This window comes from Notolabrus celidotus, chromosome 22, assembly GCF_009762535.1.
Source record: "Notolabrus celidotus isolate fNotCel1 chromosome 22, fNotCel1.pri, whole genome shotgun sequence".
NCBI lineage: Eukaryota > Metazoa > Chordata > Actinopteri > Labriformes > Labridae > Notolabrus > Notolabrus celidotus.
In genome coordinates, this window is record NC_048293.1 from 3130654 (window position 1) to 3145494 (window position 14841).

Genomic DNA, 14841 nt, shown 5'->3' on the forward strand with positions numbered 1-14841 from the left:
GTGAGTAGGCCGAGTACTTCATATTGATTTTTTGTTTGTATGTGAACATGTGGGCCGCTGTGCCAATTTGACTAAACTTTATATCTGTTGATACAGTGACCTACTGTGCTCTCATTATATGGAATAGTTAAAGTGGGTGTTTCTGCAGCCAGCCTCAAGTGGATTCCTGATGAATTGCAGTTTCTAACACTTCCGCATGGGCTTCATAGTTTGAGACCGGAGGTTGCCGCTTGTTCCCAATGTACCAAATCACAACACAAGTACAGCACGCCGCTTGGGTTAAAATAGCCTGACAGTCGGCAGAAATGGGCGAAAGTATGGAAACAGAACCTCACATGCAATACAACATTTTCCATCGGCCACTGGCGGGTGTGTGTTTTTGTTTTACACACCCAACTAATTTTTTACTCGCCATTGGTGCTTGGCGGGAGTTATTTTTACGCCCTGGGTACACACCAATAGGACGATATCGGTCACCTGGTCGCTGATACCAATATGTGGCTGAAATATTGCGCATCTCCAGAATTTTGGTTTGTTAGTGGCATGTAACAAGCAATATGAATACCAAATCAAAAACAGCAGTGGACACAGCCTTACATTCAGTGTACCTGCTGCAATATTCAGATCAGAAGAACAAACTGCTTTAAACTGGGATCATGTATTTAAAAAGAAGTCTTAGAGCAGGTGCCCCACAGTCCTCCTTGTCCCCAACTCTCCTCACATTTTCTGTCTATCTCCAGCTCTCCTGTCCAATAAGCCCCAAAATAACTCCTACAAACTGGACATCCTGCTCTCCACCTTAACAAGGACATCCAGTACACACTCAATCATCCCCACGTCAACATCAACACTTCCTCTGTGGGTAAACCAGCTCGGTTCACCACAATGTTTCAACATCAGCAGGTTTTCTCATGAACCCAGCTGATAGTCATCGTGACAGGAAGTTATCTTGATCACACTCTCTGAGACGTGAAAAAGAAAAACTGTGACTTTTCTCTGCCTTCTTTCTTGAACTTCCTTGTTTTAAAAAGAAGAGGAAGAAGCTACAGGCTGCTTAGCTCCTCTGTTTGACAGTGTGTCTGTGATGGGAGCTCATCAAAACAAACTTGAGCCTGAGCAGTCAGCTGCAACTTTTCCTTTTTAAAAAAGTTCTAAACTTTGACTGTCACTGCTGGCCTCCAAATCCTGTGAGGGTCAAATTATTTTTAATTGCCATTTCGTTTTGCTCCAACAACACACAAAAAAAGGGCTGAAACTTCAGGGAACACGTATCAGAAGACGGAGACAGGGGGGAGAGGAGGGGGTTAGTATCTACAGTTACACTGATTAAAACACTGTAGTAGAGACAGATCTTGTAAAAGCAGACATTTATTGCTTGTAGACACCTCATTGAGCTTATGTCTACTGAGCTGTGGCAGCGTTTCCAAACTCCGGGGGCAATGAGGTGGATCGATGCAGCCTGTCTTTTGATAAATGGACCTATTGCCTGAATGACAGTAATCCCATCAGCTCCACCTCGCACATTAGGACTACATGGGAGCAGTGTGTGTGTGTTTGTGTGTGTTCTCTGGGTGTCGCCTTGTAAACACAATGCTCTCTTAATCTGAAGAGTGGATAAAGACGAGGACAAAGCCACTTGTAATGAGGAGCTAAATAAAGTGGGCGGCCTCCCATGCAGGATCTCATCACAAAAGGGAAACCCTGTATTTACACGCTAACAGGCCAACCTTGAGGACCTGCTGTAAACAGAATAACCTGGACATGACTTCACTATCACATGCCGTGTTTAATAGCCTGGAATCTGAAGGCAGTTCTGTTGCGGTGACTCATGGAAGTAGCTTGGTTAGCTGTAAAAACAAATCTTCATCCCTGAATACAAACAGAACTGACTCCCAGCTGCCCGTGGGGCCTCGCGGCACCGTAGCAGCTTGATTGTGTGTGTGTTGTGCAGGTCCGGTGATGTTTACAGCACATATGAAGTGGCATCCTGGCACGGACCGGGCAGCACAGTTGATGAGGTTGGCTCCTCGGCATATGGCGGAGGAGCTGTTCATGCTACTGCGGAGATAGCGCTAATGAGCCTGGTGCTCCAGGAGAAGGAGGCTGCTGGCTGCACAGACACACACACTCCAGCTATACCGTCTACCTCGGAGCCCTGTGCTGCCCAGCTGTGAGGTTTGGGTTTCTAGATGTGTTGTGTTGGATGACAGGAGGAAAAGGCAGGTCATTTTCTGCACCAGGCTTTATGGAATGCTGAAGGGCGGCTCTGTAACGTCACATTTTCAAAAAGGATGTCAGGAAGTGTGTGTTGTTTGCGTGTGTGTGTGTGTGTGTGTGTGTGTGTGTGTGTGTGTGTGTGTGTGTGTGTGTGTGTGTGTGTGTGTGTGTGTGTGTGTGTGTGCATGAGGGGAGTGCAGGATGTAGTAAAATTCACTGGAATGATCCAAGCTTTACTTAGCTTGTGTAGCGCTCCTCCTTAAAGTGAAAAGGATACAGCCTCATAGCTCCAGTCTGAGTCCCGATGGCCAAGATTTTCTGCACGGGGTCAAAAGCCATGGAGGATGGCTGATATGGGAAGCCATGACGCACAGTCTGCAGGAAAAAGCAGAATTTATATTAGAGCTCCAGTCAGATAATCAATCATCTGCTACACAGTCACGCTGCCTTTACCAGAGAAAAAAAAAACATTTTCAGAAGCTCCCAGAAATCTAATCCATTAATGTGGAAAATTTGTCTTATTATCAAAAATAATGAGATGGAGCATAAACATGAAGGCAACTGGGGGCTTGGATGAAATCCATTTTTCATGTGTGCAGGCTGAATCCTCTAAAACATCTGCAATAAATTCATTTGATCCCTCCTTAAGCTAACAGAGTGCACTTCATAGAACGGATCCTACCCCCCCCCCCCTCTCAATCAACTGCCACCAAAATGTTATCATCATCCATCTCAATTGTTTCAGGTTGGAAACCTTGCCCAGCCATGCATGAGCCGTGTGCAGCTCAAACAGCAGCATTATGTAACAGGTAATGCCATGGCCCTGTAACCTGGGGACCTGACCCGCTCTGCTCCCCGCTGGGGGGGGGGGGGCAGCAGGAGCTGGTGGGCTGGCTCTCCGTGATGTTCAAACATTTCACACAGGCAGAAACCTCTCCAGGCAGGCAGACCTTACGGGCTGGATTATTAATCTAATATGCATGACTAAAAATTTACACTGAGGGCGGGGGGGGGGGGGGGGGGGGGGGGATCATGTGCGCTGAACAATGAGGCCACTTTGAAGTCTGCTTAAAAACAATGGCCACTTACTCGCACTGCAAGAGTGTGTCACTGTTCCTCCTGTGAACAGCAGCGTTTGAGATTTTATTTCCATGCACTTGATAAAGCTTTATCCAGATATGTATCTATACACACTGTGACCCGCTTTCTAATTGGTTGACAATAGTAACAAGTCTGACTGATACATCCTTAGGCCAGTATTGGGCCGATATAATCACAGCACTGATGTTCTAGTATCGGTACATGTTTTCCAAACTGCACAGGAATACAAAACTTTAGAAAACATTTGGCAATGATGTTGTCACATTCAAATCTCTCTGCATGTATGAAGCTCATATAGAAGATTATCACAGCTTGGCAGGCTAGGATCTGCACTAGAAGTAGTTGGGCATTTGACATGATGATGCTATAATGAAGATATCTGAGAACAGATTTCTGTGAACCCTCTCATTTTAATATTGGTTTTGTAATAGCTGCTTTACCCACGCATCAAAGGTCTATTTTTCTTCCTTGTCACAAACTTAATTTTCTGGCTGCCACACCAGTGATCAATAAAGCTCTCCCCTTCCAAAATCAGGATTGCAATGGTCTGAAAAAACTGTCATTCAAGCTCTAGTCATAACGCCCAATATTTCTATGTAAGACAGCAGTCATCTGTGCGCCTCTACATGGTCACAAAGAAAAGGTCTCAACTCATCAAATACATCGAGCTACATCAGCTGCCTTATCTGCAGCTTGTGTATATTCCCCTCAGAAATAAGCCATGCTCTTCTTTCTTTATTGAACAATATCCACTTGATTTGTCACTCTTAGCCTGAGCTGAACTGGATGCATTTTTTAACAAAACAAGGGATGTGGATTGTGTCCTCCATGGCTGAATCATCCTGAGAAGGGATCTCTTGGTGACCGGTGAGGACAGAGGGCGTTTTAACATCTTATTCTACACAATCTGAGCGTTTCATTAAGATGCACTGAGAAACTGTGAGCCTGGCATTTAACTCAAATTGCAGGGAGAGAGGAACTTGCAGAAAGGTTAGAAAAATAGTGACTTGAGGCAACGATTCAGTGCAATGCAAACAGCCATGGTGCTCTGACAGCCCGGATACAACCATGGGACACAGCCAAGCTCAGCAGCCAGTAATTAAAAACCCTTCCCTGTTGATTTCCCTACAGATATAACTTGTACTCTCTTTATTCTCTTATTCTGCTGCGTGCTAAGTGATGTGTTTAGTTCATGCCACTGAGCTGTGCTGCAGAAATGCATGAAAACAACACCAGTGTTTGGTCACGCTGCTGTCATCTGACTGTCAGTGTGCAGAAACACTCTCATAATAGCCGCTATTGACGGATACCCACCTTGCAGAGCTGGAAATGCTCCGACTGGAGAGTCTCCTGGACGACATCGTTTTCCCTGGGAGCACCCGGCTGGGCAGTTGCGGAGGAGGAGGAGGAAGCTGCTGTCAACCCGTCCAGCACCTTCCTAATTTTAAACTTCTTCATTTTCCTCCGGTACAGACGCGACGGTTGAAGAAACAGATGAAGCGAGCTACCATAAACTGGATAGAGAGGGGGAGCTGCTAGCTAGTTAGCCGTAATAACGCACAGTTAATATCTTTTATACATCTCACATGTTACGGAGGGTGTTGCCAGCGCACTCTCCAAAAGCACCCGAGTGTCGAACATTGATTCCGCGAGTTCTTGCCGATATGAGTGTTAATCCGCCATTTACGTGGCCAGCTTTAACGTTATTCGATCGGGATCAATCGTTTCCGTGAGCTGTGTCCCCGGCCAGGGCTCAGCGGGTAGCAAACTGGCTACGGAAACGCAGTCAACTGCAGCGGGGATTGAGTCTGCGCACTGCGCTCACCCGGATGCTGTGCCGGTGTTATGGTGAATATTGTGACCCATCAGATTACGTGACCTCGATAGAAATATTAGCAAACAAACGTTTACTCACAACAGTTACAGCGGTTTGTTTTACATGTTTGATACTATTACGGAAGAGGAATAGGGCCTGTGGAAAAAAAAATTTAGTTCAACATTTATTATTATTATTACTATTATTATTACTATTACTATTATTGTAATAATAATAATAATAATAATAATAATAATAATATTATTATTATTATTATTATTATTATTATTATTATTATTATTATTATGTAAAGATACAAGGCATTAGACCATGTACTTTAATGTAGCCTACTTGGTGACAGAAAAATAAAAAGGCAGAACATAAGAACATATTGTTCATGTCTTTAAAAGTACTTCTATACCTTTCTTTGTACAGATAGTATTTTTATTTTCATTTAGAATTTTTGAATTTGTGTTTAGGTTTATATAGGCGTATTGGACTATCATTATTATTATTATTTATTGCTCTTACTGTCTTGTTGTGTTCTTACTGTCTTTTTGTTAAGTAGTGTTCCATTCACCACGTCAAATTCCTTGTTGGCAATAAAGCTTTCTTGAATCTTGAATCTTGAATCTTGAACAAACACAAAAGATAAACAAGAATGTATAGAAAATAATTGAATATGTTATGAAAAAAAGAAATGGCTTCTAAGAAGTAAGAAGAGTGCCTTTAATTGTAAGTTCCTTTATAGTTGCACTTGTTTAATTTGAATGAGTCCTTCTAACCCCTGTTAATAAAACAAATACATTTTACTGAGGAAATGATTAAGTTATGCCAAGGAAAATGCAAATATAAAACTATACATGATTACAATGTCATATTTAAGTCTTTGGACGGCTTTATTTATTTTTTAAGGGTCTCTTTATCCCAATATATGTACATAAATCCTGACTTTCATTGTGGTAAAGAATAATTAAGGAGCCCAAAGTTCACATTTTAGCTGTAGGGGGCCCCCTGGTGGCTGAGAAGCAACAAATAAATAACTCCAGGCTGGGAAAGAAAAATGTGTCTTCTTTGTGATAGCTACAAAAGCCTGAAGTCTGCTTAAATTAAATACCACAAACATGAGCAGTCTGAAACATGTGCCACAGATTTCGTTGGGAACTATTCAAACCATGCTTTAAAGGCTTTTCATGCATCGTCTCCTTTCCTGAAGATCTTTCCCACAGTAATATGATAGGAGGTTTGTTCCTTTGTAAATGGTTTTGTTCTTAATTCAAGATCCCATTCATTGTGTGTGCCCAGAAAATAGGCCGTATTGCCTCCTTCCTGTTCCCCAAGGAGGAAAAATGAGGTTATTTGACCTCCGCAGAGAATTCGAAAACCAGATAATCTGGTTTGCTGAAAACCTCGTAAGATGATCATCTTTGTGGTTTGTCATTTTGGATTCCCATATCTTTCATTGGCTGACATTTCTCTACTTGCTGCTTTGTAATCTAGATGGTAATTTAAATAAATTAGATTGTCAGGAACACAGAAGTACACTTTAAATAATACATCTGAAACAAACATACGGGGAAAAGAACACAGTCTGCTTTGTGGTTTATTCTGACACTGTTTTATAATGAAGTGAAGCACGTCACTTTGATTGTTACACGTTATTTACTCTGTGAGGGCTTTGGAGTCTCAAAGAGAGAAAAAGTGAATAAACAAAAGAATGTTAATTAGTTACATTAGTTACATTATTTCTTAATGTTCTGATATATTCCAGTTTTATGTTTTTGTCTCCATGCTAAAAATATACCACTTATACACATACCCAATGCAAATCTAATCTCAATCCAGGTCAAACTATGAAAATAAAAGCACATAAGATAAATTAAGATGTGACAAATGGTAAATGGACTGTGTTCATAGAGCCCATTCCCTAATCTTCTGATCACTCACAGTGATTTTACATCACATGTTACATTCACCACATTCACACACTGATGGCAGAGGCTGCTGTGTATAAGTGCCCATCAGAATGAACTAATCCCATTCACATACTGCTGGCACAGTCACTGGGGGCAGTTTGTGTAGATATGAACTATATTGTAAAGTATGTACTGTAGTTAGCATCAATGTAATCAGATAGAGTGTTGGAATGCAGCTATTTAGAAAAACACTCCTGTGAGGAGTTTTTAGCCGGTTATACATACAGACAAAGAAGTAGGAGCCCTGCTAGGTCTTTGTATCGATCACATGCACATCCACCTGACGAGGACCTGAGTCGGTCACAATGCCTCAGCTATTTTTAAGATATTCTGCCATGTTAAAAAAAAAGGGGGGATTGATATTCCACACAAACCCCACAGTGTGCCCTGGAGTGTCTTTTGAAGGACATTTGCAGTTTTCACTTTTTGGCTGAGTTCACTTTTTACCCATGCAGCCACCCCTTCACAAAGATGAATCACAGTGTCATATCAGTCATAAAATCCCATCTGCGTCATATTTCCTCACTCAGTTGAATTAAAAGCTGCCACCTTTTGCACATGCATGTCTTGCACACTAGATGGCGTAGTCTGCTAACATTCCCCCCTCCTGCAATCTGGCAGCGTTTTATTGGGAGCTCCTCTTTCAGCCAAAATTCAGCACCATGGACAGCAACATATGGATTGCTTACCCCTGATTGGTTGCCTTGATAATGCAGGATATGACCTGTTTTGAACAGTCAGGTTCGTTCAGCCTGTGGCATGTTTTGAACAGATTCAGTGTTTGCCATTTTCTTACTCTTTTTTTCTTTTTCTTTTCTCTAATGTCAAAGATTTGATTAAACGTGTAGATTGAAACACCAGCCTGGTATCTCTGTCTGCTTTCCACACTCAGTTAATACTTTATTCAGAACAGCCACTTTAAAATGGGTCACTGGAGACACTGTAGGAGTGCGACAAGAAGCATAGCAGAGATACATTTACTGCTTCACTCCTCTTCAACCTATTCACAAGTTTGAGGAAAGTGAAATTTTCATGCTATCATGAATATATGAAGGAAGCTGCCAGTGACAATGCACACTGGAGGGCAGATAAAATAGGGCAATATCAATAATGCACAAGTGATGGGATCTGTGGTGGAGAGCGGGGCTTCCATTCAGACAGTCGTATTTAAAAACAACAAGTTAAAAGGCTGAGCTTTTGTGTCAATGTAGGAAAGTATCAGGGCCATGCTTCCCTGTTTGACTTCTGAATTTAGGTCTCCAGTATCTGGGACATAAATCCAGAATTAGAAGTTGTGTTTTACTTCTTTCCTCTCTTTCCCTCAGGCACAGTGGAGGTAAACTATCATCCTGGCTTTCATTTTGCAACTTACTTGATCAGCAAAGTGTATAAATGCTGGTGTTAAAAAGCAGTATGGGGTTTCACACGTGGACAGGTGCAAGTTTTAAATCAAAAGCAGACGTGCACCGATGGGGCCTGATTTTGGACAAAGCTTGTGTGTGTAGGTATCAGGTGGCAGGATGTGGAGCAGTTCCCAAGATGCACAGCAAGGACACTGAGAAGTAAAACTACAGGACAGCAAAGGATGGATAGGTGTGCTAAAATAACCTGTTTCATTCACTACATGTCAGGGAGCATTAAGGACATGGTTGTACTTTACTCAGATTTCAACAAGACAATACAAACATGTCGCTCACTCTGTGAGGAATCATACTGCTGCTTTCAGAATAGTGCATCATGAGGAGTTTCAGAAGCTTGGGACGGTAGCTAAGTGGATTAATGATTTAATTTGCTGTCTTTATTTCAAACATGTGAAAGTAAAATAGAAAAAAACATTTTACATTTTACTTTACATGTACGAAAAGGAGTAGGAAGAAGTTAAAATGTATCTAATCCTGTCCCTTCATTCACTATTATCTGACATTATACTACTGCACTCCCACAAAACAAATCTTCATTATCTTCATATTTACACCTATAATCAAAAGCAAACCCCTTGTGATTCTCAACACTTGTCTTCCTCCTTGTACCTCATGAAAATCATTTCTTTATACTTCTTCCTGAACTGGATTATGTTCAGACATTGCTGCAGCTCCATATTGAGACTATTCCACAGTTTTACTCCACAGAAATACAAAAAACTTCTCCTTGTGGTCCGAACACTCACCATCTTTAATCTTAACTTCCCTCTGAAGTTAGAACCCCCCTCCCTTTCAAAGAACAATCTTTGAATATTTCCTGGAAGGAGATTTTTCCTTGCTTTGTACACAATTTGTGCAGTTTTAAAATCCACAAGGTCAAATAATTTCAATATTTTGGATTTGAGGAACAATGAATTTGTGTGTTCACAGAAATCAATATTGTGAACTATTCTGATGGCTCTTTTCTGTAGTACTGACAGTGGCTGATGATAGTGATAGTTTGGTCTACATCACAAAGAGAACATCCTAAAACTGTTCTTATTGTAAAGTGTACAGAAAACAATCCAAACACAGTCATGTAGTTGTGTCTTCATTTAACGATCAGGACTCCACAGACTCAGAGTACTGGATCTACAGATATGTGTGGCCTAACATTGATTGGAAACATGCTCTCTGATCTGTTCCTTCTACTCTGACACGCTGTGTAACTTCGTCCTCTCTGGGCTGTGTGTGTCTGTAGTGTGTAGCTTGTAGCGCATTCCCACACATTTCCTCCCTCCACCAAAATGAGGTCACGCTGATAGCTTTTCTCTGCTACTGGCCATACCAAGCCGGGTTGTGTTCATGCACGGGTCTCAGCTCATCTCACTGTGAAGTCATTAACAGATAATTTTATGCATGGGTTGCATAACAGACGAGTAACACTCAGAGCTGGGATTTAATTTGTTGTCATTTAATGGGGAATATTTCACAGATTGTATACAGACAGACATCTTTGTGCATTTCTTTCTTTCTGTGGCTGTTGTTGAGTTTTAGAAATAGGTGGTGTTGAGGGTTTCATAGTCTCTTGTCTCATTATAGTCGGTCAATCACAAGCAAGTCTTAGCATCTGAGGGAGTGTCACAGCCTCTCCCAGCAGGGTGTGTGTCATGCTGATCTCTTTATTAGCCTGACAGTGTCATTGGACTATCAGAGAGCCTGATCTTCTCAGCAGAGGTGTTTATGAGGCAGCCCACACGGTCCACACATAAGTGGGTAATATGGCAGGGCGGAAATATAAAAATATGAAGCGTTTATCTGATGTTGATTGTCTCTTTCTCTCAAAGCTGTGGTCTCCAGCAGCACAATGTCTGGCTCTGACTCTCCCCGGGAGGTTGACTCACTTTGATCTCGTCCTTGTTGTCCTTTTCAATGTACAGGCCAGCATCGCAGATCATCATTTGTTTGACAAGGAAGGCACCTGCCTCATCAATATTTATATTTTCCTATAAATGGTAAAGGGGGAGATGTGATTTAGTGCATTGTGTATGCATCCATTGCGCTACATCTTTGGCACAGTGTTAAAGCCTGGCTGTGAGTTTTCCCCTGCTTGTTAATATTTGAACATGTTTTATGAGCAGGTTGTAAGGCTGTGGTGTTAAAGTTCACAATTATAGCACAGTACAAGCTCATACAATTCTAAATGTAGGCTGCAAGACCTGCTGGTGACTCTACAGAGGAAGAGCTGAGATTTAATGCATAATGCAATATAATGACTGTCATATGCAATGCAAAGCAATCAAGAAGCACATTATTACATAAATAACTCCATAAGGAAGCCCATCAATTAAAACAGTGTTATGTAAAAGCAGAGACACTTTGCTTATGGAAAAATAACCTTCTAGTTGGTTTGCTTTCACTTCAAAAACACCCAAACAACTCAATAATGAATGCCTGCCACATACCTTTGAGAAAATATGTTACTTTTCTTTATATTTTGGACAAAAATAAAAAATAAATATGGGCAAATATAATCATGTGTAATTTCAGCTACTTCCTCAGACTAAAAAAGCAGTCGATAATCCAAAAGTGAAAGCAGTGCTCTTTTTCCGGCTTAGGAAAAGTTGATATTTGAAAATACATTTGCTCAGCTTTTTTTAAAGCTCCTATGAGCAACTTTTGGCGCCCCCTGTGGACAAAGTGGCACATTGCATCTATACACTGATTTCATCCTGTACATGCAACAGAAGTGAGTTCTGACAAAATCTCATCCTGCTTTCTTTTCACAGTCAAATCACTGATCAATCAATACTGTGACCAATAAACCTAGGGAGCATTTCACTGGACTGTAGGAGGAAGTCTGAGTACCCAGTGAAATGCACCAGCCAGGATTACAGCCAGGAACCTTCCTGCTGTGAGGCAAAACACTTCATCACCGTGCTGCCCTCACTGAAACTCAGTGCTGTGGAAATATAAAAAAAGTCTGTTTCTGTTGCATGCTGTTTGAGTTTTTCTTTGTCATCAACCCCCCTAGCAGCAGTTTCAGGCATAAACAACAGCTTCTGTTTGTGCTGATGGTCTTATAGTGATGGGCTTGTTTGTTTTTGTGGCTCATAAAAAGGCATTAATATTTATTTCAGTCTGTTTCATAACCAGCTAGAAACTCTTCACAGGAGCTTTAAGACAGCAGTGATGCTGCTGAAACATAATAAACACAATAAAACAGTAGCAGAGAGGAGTCATAAATTCAGAGAAGTGACTCAGTAACTCACTCAATGAATGTCAGTTATAAAGTAACTTCTTTTGCATGTGATAACAAGAGGCGTCAGAAGCTACTGGTCATACGCAGTGGAGGACTATGAAACTAGAAAAGCTGCAATTAATAAAGAGCCAGCAATGAAAGAGGAATTTAAGAGTTTGATTCAGCAGTAACAGGATTTTTTATTCCACCCAGGCTTAACTCTGCCAATAATACCCCTGAGAAATGTCTGTTTATCTCTAAATGCTACTGCAGACAGATTTCTCTTCTCCTATAATGACTGAAGTGTAACATGCACCTTTGCAGAGGTCTCAAACCAGCCCATGAAGCCGTTCTCTTTACAGAAGTCGTCCAAGGAGGACACCACGTCTGCGTCTCTTCCTTCCACGTCACATTTGTTAGCCAGCAGGATGGCGGGGATCGGACGTCCGCTGTCCAAACACACTTTGCTATCGAGGTCCTGTTTCCACTCTGAGGCGGCCTCCAAGGTGGAGCTTTTTGTAACATCAAAGGTCACCAGGGCTCCAAACGCACCTTTGTAGTACACTCTGGACATCTTCTTAAACCTCTCCTGACCTGAAACATAAATCAGTGTAGTGTTCCTTAACAAAGCTTGTGATCAAATTAATTTTAAAGATAGAATCAATGATACCTAGAAGATGCTCACAGGTTAAAGTTAGCTCAAACGCAATCAAAATATAACAAGTGAGAGGCTAACAACATTATATCTAGAAAAATGGACAAAGCTTACAATTAGAGTAAGATCTGTGAAAACATTCAATAAAACATTTTAATATAACCAGCTAAAGTTTCCAGGCAGAATGAAAATCCATCATACAAACATATAATTATTTTTTTGTAGTCAAATGCAATCTTTACCTTACTGCAATGACACAGGGTCTATTTTTTGTATTGCTGTGTGAGTGGCTTAGTGACTCTTTGAATCATTCAATTCAATTTAATGAAGAAAGGAAACTATTAACATATGTTTAAGGTTACTTATCCACAAATTCACCAAATTTCAACAGAATTAAGTTCAAAGTGATGTGCTGACAGTTTCCTGCTACCCTACAAAGCAAGTTTAGAATTGACAGATATTGAAACTTCCCATAGGAATTAAAGCTGTTGTTGGTAGTCGTGATATAAACATCAGTTCTGAGAGAGACTTCAAATGTCAACCATAGACTGTATAAAATATGGACGTAGTATCCGTGACATCACCCATCTGTTCCTTAGCGCTGTTTTGAAGCTGTTTTGAAATGCCGAACTCAACCAGGCACAGTGTGACGTAAAGGGGCGGAGTTTGAGTATCTTAGCCAACAGCTATGTTTTCCCGAACGGGAGTCACGTCAGTCATGTCCTTATTTGGGCAAAAACTCGTAATCTTAATATCTTCTGAACCGTCGCGTCAGAAAAAAATTCACCCCCCGTGTTTCTGCAGCCAGCCTCAAGTGGATTCTCGATGAATTGCAGTTTATAACACTTCCACATGGGCTTCATAGTTTGAGACCAGAGGTTGTTGCTTGATGTCAACACTACCCATCCCCTCTCTGCTGTCGTAACCCTGCCCACAAAAGATCGTTGTGCGCGTTAATGAGGAAGTATTGGCTTCCCAGCCAATCGGCCACTCGACCAATCAGGACAGAGGGTTGGGGAGTAGCTATGATTGGTTCGTGATAACAGGAACGAGGGGAATAATACCTTTGCTTGATACAAAGGCATTGGAAAACACAGAGATTTCGCAATAGTCTCAAATTACTCCACTTACAGATGAGTACCGATTAGTATTATGACCTTTTCTCCAAACCCAGCTGATAAAAAGTAATGTTTTTAAACACCATTCCTACCAACAGCAGCTTTAAATTTAGTTTCATAATTATTTAGCTGTGTGCTTTAAATAAAATATACCAATGGATAGTTTAACAACAGATAAATACAATGAAATGTACCTTTTAAGTGTTTACTGACTTCTCAGAGATGATAATTAGCTTGCTAAGTTGATAGCCTCGTTAAAAAGTAGGACACTCATAATAACTGCAACCACAAGCTAGGAGGCTACATGTGTGTGTTGCCACAGTCATAGCTAAGTTGAATCAGTCTTGGGAAATCGCTGATAGCTAGCTAACTGAAAAAAAAAAACATTTCCATATCAAATTTTCGCCCAAAACAGCTGTTGAAAATAATGATTCAAACGTAAATGGAGTATGTTGAATGTACTTGTGGATGTAGTATACAGCTAAAAAGAGCAGAGATGCCAAAGAGACCCTTTGCAGTGCTATTCTGCAAAGTTTGGGTTGTTGAAGTGTAGATTCAAACTAGGTAACTATTTGTTATCACAAAAAAAGGATGTAAACCACTCTTTGCTGAGGTTCATGTAGTTCAAAGGTTAAAGTAGCTTTAGCTTGATGTGATATGCATCAGATGTGTCATGAGTGCAGCTTCATTTTTTGGCAGTATTTTGAAGTTACTGATTTTTAGACCCAGATTTCAAGGCAATTGTATTTAATTTTTAAAGCATAATTCTAGAAGTTACACTGGAAGCTACAGAGTCATGTTCCTTGCATGTAATTCTTTGCATTGTGGCTTAAGGCAGACAACTGCAACAACATTTTCTTGACACTTACCTGCAATATCCCAAAGCTGCAGTCTCACCAATGTATTGCGATCCCATTCGATTGTTTTCAGAGCAAAGTCCACTCCAATAGATGATTTGTATCCTTCATCAAAGCGTTTATTAACATAGCGCAAGATAATGCTGCTCTTTCCAACACCTAAATCCCCAATGACTAAAACTTTAAACAGCTTGTCTGTGCATAATGTCACAGAGCTCCCTGCCATGTTATGGCTGACAGGCACAGGTGTAATCTTTGTCCCAAGCTAGAAGAAAACTAGGTCTTCTTCATGTCCAGCTAAAAGTGAAAGAACATAAACATGCTTCAAAGGCTTTAAATGACCTGCATTTACCAGTGCTGTCTCTTACTCTAACTGTTCCTTTTTCCTTCAAAGCACGGCCGTAAATCTTTGACCTTTGATTTAAAACACTTACTGGAGTAGACAAAGTCAAGGCCAAGA

The 14841-nt window shown here is 40.9% G+C and overlaps 2 protein-coding genes across 8 annotated transcripts in view; both read right to left on the reverse strand.

The window, feature by feature from the left end:
- Nucleotides 1-5120, reverse strand: part of stxbp5b (syntaxin binding protein 5b (tomosyn)) — a 48256-nt gene extending 43136 nt beyond the window's left edge. For all 7 annotated transcript variants that reach the window (XM_034674970.1, XM_034674969.1, XM_034674966.1 and 4 more), the window contains exons 1-2: nt 4633-5120; nt 2495-2592 (exon numbers count right to left, since the gene is read on the reverse strand). In XM_034674970.1, the coding sequence (XP_034530861.1) occupies nt 2495-2592; nt 4633-4776 (242 nt within the window). In that variant the 5' untranslated portion in view covers nt 4777-5120. The remainder of the gene's footprint in view (nt 1-2494; nt 2593-4632) is intronic.
- Nucleotides 5121-9982: 4862 nt separating this feature from the next.
- Nucleotides 9983-14650, reverse strand: rab32b (RAB32b, member RAS oncogene family). The gene is made up of 3 exons (XM_034674389.1): nt 14394-14650; nt 12068-12345; nt 9983-10516 (listed from the first exon to the last, which is right to left on the reverse strand). Exons 1-3 carry the CDS (start codon nt 14605-14607, stop codon nt 10352-10354), a joined length of 657 nt encoding a protein of 218 aa, XP_034530280.1. The 5' UTR covers nt 14608-14650; the 3' UTR covers nt 9983-10351.
- Between the last annotated feature and the right edge of the window lie 191 nt (nt 14651-14841).